General features: G+C 38.3%; 1 protein-coding gene across 1 annotated transcript in view; it reads right to left on the reverse strand.

The window, feature by feature from the left end:
• LOC107684302 (malate dehydrogenase, cytoplasmic-like) overlaps window positions 1-3699 on the reverse strand; it is an 11905-nt gene extending 8206 nt beyond the window's left edge. The window contains exon 1 of the mRNA XM_016480538.1: window positions 3351-3699. Within this exon, the coding sequence (XP_016336024.1) occupies window positions 3351-3404 (54 nt within the window). The 5' untranslated portion in view covers window positions 3405-3699. The remainder of the gene's footprint in view (window positions 1-3350) is intronic.
• Window positions 3700-3860: the final 161 nt, after the last annotated feature.

Consider the following 3860-nt stretch of genomic DNA (forward strand, 5'->3'; position numbering starts at 1 on the left):
ACTGCATATATTCGTAAGTATTGCAAGAAAAAAATAAGTTTTGCAAACAAAAATAAAGAACTGCAAAATATAAATGAAGTATTGTTAGAAAAAAATAAGTTTTGCAAATAAATATAAATGAAACAGAGCAAAAGCAATGATTTTGCAACACATACTTTCCATGGCCATAGCTAATAATTTATTTGCAAAGCTGCTTTTATTTTGCGTTTCAGTCAAGTGTGAGCTCGCGATACCATTTTTCCCTTTGCGCTTCATGTTTCTGCGCGTTTCACTTTCTGGCATTGTTTTGACATGGGGGTGGAGTCAAGGGACTGGGGCGTGTACAACAGGCCTGGACACGCCTCCCTGGCGTCATCGGCCTGAGATGCAGATCACAACTGATGAAGGCACCGTCGTTGGGCAGAGGCATGCAGGTGGATCGTTTCCTTTTATTCACTAGCATTAAAACATGCATGGTTTCGTTTTATTAATTATGTGTATTAACAGCATTTCATTTACATTTATATTTATATTTTGCAATTCTTTATTTTTGTTTGCAAAACTTATTATTGTCTCACAATACTTCATTTATATTTTGCAACTTTTTTTCTCGCAATACTTCATTTTCTTTTGCAATTCTTTATTTTTGTTTGCAAAAAGCACATTTATGTTTTCTCAATACTTTCATTTTTTTGTTTGCAAAACTTTATATTTTCTTTTGCAATACTTCAATTCCTTTGCAAATAGCCGATATGTGGCATTGAATTGACTCCATACATAACGCATTACAAGCATATTAAGGTCGAGTTTTGAATCTCCCATTGAGTTATGGTGATAAATTTGGGTCCTTGATTGGTCTATGAACACAAATAGCCAACTGAAACAGATTTGGTAAAGTTATGCCATTTGAATGAACCGACAAACAGAAGAAGCATATAATTTGTAATGCACATTTTTGCATTGCATTAAAAAATAGAAGCATTTTTACTTGACTCATACTTTGGATCCTTATTGACATAAATGCTCAGTTCTGAAATCATGCTCATGCACTCTGGGAGTTTGTGTGAAGAATCTATAACAAGCTCCCGTTCTGTCAGCACAGCCACAATTCAGCCTGAAACATCTGCACATCTATACACAGAATCTCATGTAGCGTGCGATGGCAAAATGTAATCATGTTCTAAAGATATTTCACTTTCAAGTATCAATTCATGAACTCCACTGTCCTTGATTGAAAATGTCCTTTCTGGCTGAACAGGAAACATGTAAGACCACGTGCTTTTCCCAAAGAGATCAGTGAGGTCAAATAGCTCATGTGCTTTCACTTCTGTAGTGCGCTTTGCTGCGTCTGCATGTTTTTAACCCTACTGTATTATATCTGATGCATGAATTTCTCCTCTAAAGGCCACAATCTACTGCATGCCTTCTGTTGTCTGATTGATGGTTAATTTTTCATAATAAAAGGTGTTTCGGTATAATTTTTAAAACGTCCCCTTTCAGGCTGTGGTTCATGTGTTTTTTGCTGTGAAATTTGTAATTATTTTTATAAACCAAACATAAGAAAAACATTAGTAATATTTCAAGATGAACATTTACTTGACTGAAGCAACTTATAGGTTTACTAGATTAGATTATCTAGTCATCTTTTATCTTTTTTCTTTTAAAATCATGTTTAATTACAGATTTCAATTATGATACATCTGGAATATTATATTTGTACATCTCTCAATCATCATTGCATTGAATGATATGTTTTGTCCCCAACAATAAAAACTACAGAGCTTTGATCATAAAACTAAGCAATTAAATATCATCTTACTATTGAAAGATATAGAATGACAACTGATATTTCTAGAATTTGAAGTAAGTAGTCTGCTATATTGTTATAAAGATCTACATTGATTTACAAATACAAAACATAAAACACATCTTCTTCTCCTTTTTTTTTTGTTTTTTTAGATTTTCACTTAGTTTCACTTAAAATACATACACATTTTTCAGACTATTATTTTCAGGGTATTATTTTCAGCTTTACAGGGTTAAATCCTGGGTTATGATCCCTTGCAAATGTAGTGTTAACTCCAAAGTGTGGTGTTGAAGGTAAAGGGGAGATCAAGGCTTGTTGTCACAAGAGCTATATCTCAGTATTATGACAATTTTTGACAATAATTTGTTACCATTTTTACAATTTTGCCGAAAAGCAAATTAAATATTTAATGGCAGGTTCCCATTGTGATCTAACTGAATCTCATAACTTACTCTAAATAATGTCTATATAATGTGACAACATTCCCCAACTTTAGAGTATGTTGTCACATGTGAAACAGACTTTAAAAATAAACATAAACTGAGAAATATTCTCTGAAATATACTGTGCTACTAACCCCGACAAAAGTTTGCCTGATGTGAAAACAGAGCAAGATAACCCATGATTACACTAACTCAGGATTAAAAATGACCCTGGGTTAACAATTCCAAGTGTTAAAAGACTTTAATGGGTTCCACGACCCCTTCTCCTTCAAGCTAAATGATGCATTATACTATCATAGCACCAGAACAGATTCCCTCTGCATTTCACTGGTGTGATCAGCTGCAGCATTGGTGTGCTCAATCAAAACGCATAGCCTTTTAGACTAAAGCATTACAGATCAGCCACAGCTTGATGCAGATAGTTGCTCCTGTTCAGGACAGTGGCACTTCAGCCAAGTTAACATTACATAACATGCTGTTGGAAGGGTGGAGATCCAGACCGGAGAGAGTGCTATCCATGGTGCTGGACTCTGCTTGCCAAAGCATCCTAAATTAATCATCAAAGAGGTCGCTGCCCTCCCGCACTACTAGGTTTTCAAGGTGTACATAATGAATGAGACTAATAATTCAACCAATCCCTGCTTAGTAACTATGTTTTTGAATATACTAGCTGGCTTCTAGGTCCAAGATGGTTTTTACCTAGTCTAGCATGGCAATTGACTGGTTTACTAGTTCCTAAAACTAGCCTGACCCCCTTGAGTTGGTATGATTAGCTATATGTTGCTGGTTTAGACCAGCCTGACCAAACCTAATGACCACTTTGGACCATCTTGGACCAGGAAAATACTAGTTTGGCTACCTTGGGCCAGCTATAAACCAGCTATCACATTCCAAAACACAGCAACCATCTTAAGATGGATTTTCCAGCATGAAATCACTTGCTTTATAAATGGAAACTATCAGATATATGGCGAATTGTACACTAGCATGCAAGGTAGGGATAAATCCTCAGATACAGCTCCGATATTTTACCACATACTGACTGTTTTTAAAGAAAAATCGTAGGTTTGGTGCATTCATGCTGCATCTTACGCCTCCGTTGTCAAGGAGAGGCGTCTTACCTGCGCCGAAGCCGTGCGGGACACCAAGTACATAGCCGACAACAGGGTCAACATTTTCAAGCAGTTCGTCCCTCGAAGTGTCCGATGGAGTGTGTTTTTTCCCCCAGAACGCAGAAGTGGGTGTTTTGGGACGCGTTCAGACGCAGAGCGACGTTCGCGGTAACCTGAGCTCAAAGGCGCGAGACACAAGAGCCGCGTCCCTCGTGCGCGTGCTGTGTTTTCACCGTCACCCTTCCGCACCTAATGAGCTTTGGGAGACAAAAATAGCTCGACATCGAGTAATCTTTCCGCCATTTCTGATCACACGTCTAAATTAATGAGGTAGCGATCGGGGCTGCGAAATTTGGGGGTGACGTCAGTCAGGGCCGTTTCTAGGCATAGGCGAGCTAGGCGGGCGCCACCAGCTGAAGGGGCGCCAATGAGCGCACGTACTGGCACTTTTAGCAGGGTTGTGAGGGTTGTGGGCACGGTCACCCTGAAATATGACTGCCGCCCCCACTGGATCCCCCA

The sequence above is a fragment of the Sinocyclocheilus anshuiensis genome, unplaced genomic scaffold (assembly GCF_001515605.1).
Source record: "Sinocyclocheilus anshuiensis isolate Anshui unplaced genomic scaffold, SAMN03320099.WGS_v1.1 scaffold1371, whole genome shotgun sequence".
NCBI classification, from domain to species: Eukaryota; Metazoa; Chordata; class Actinopteri; order Cypriniformes; family Cyprinidae; genus Sinocyclocheilus; species Sinocyclocheilus anshuiensis.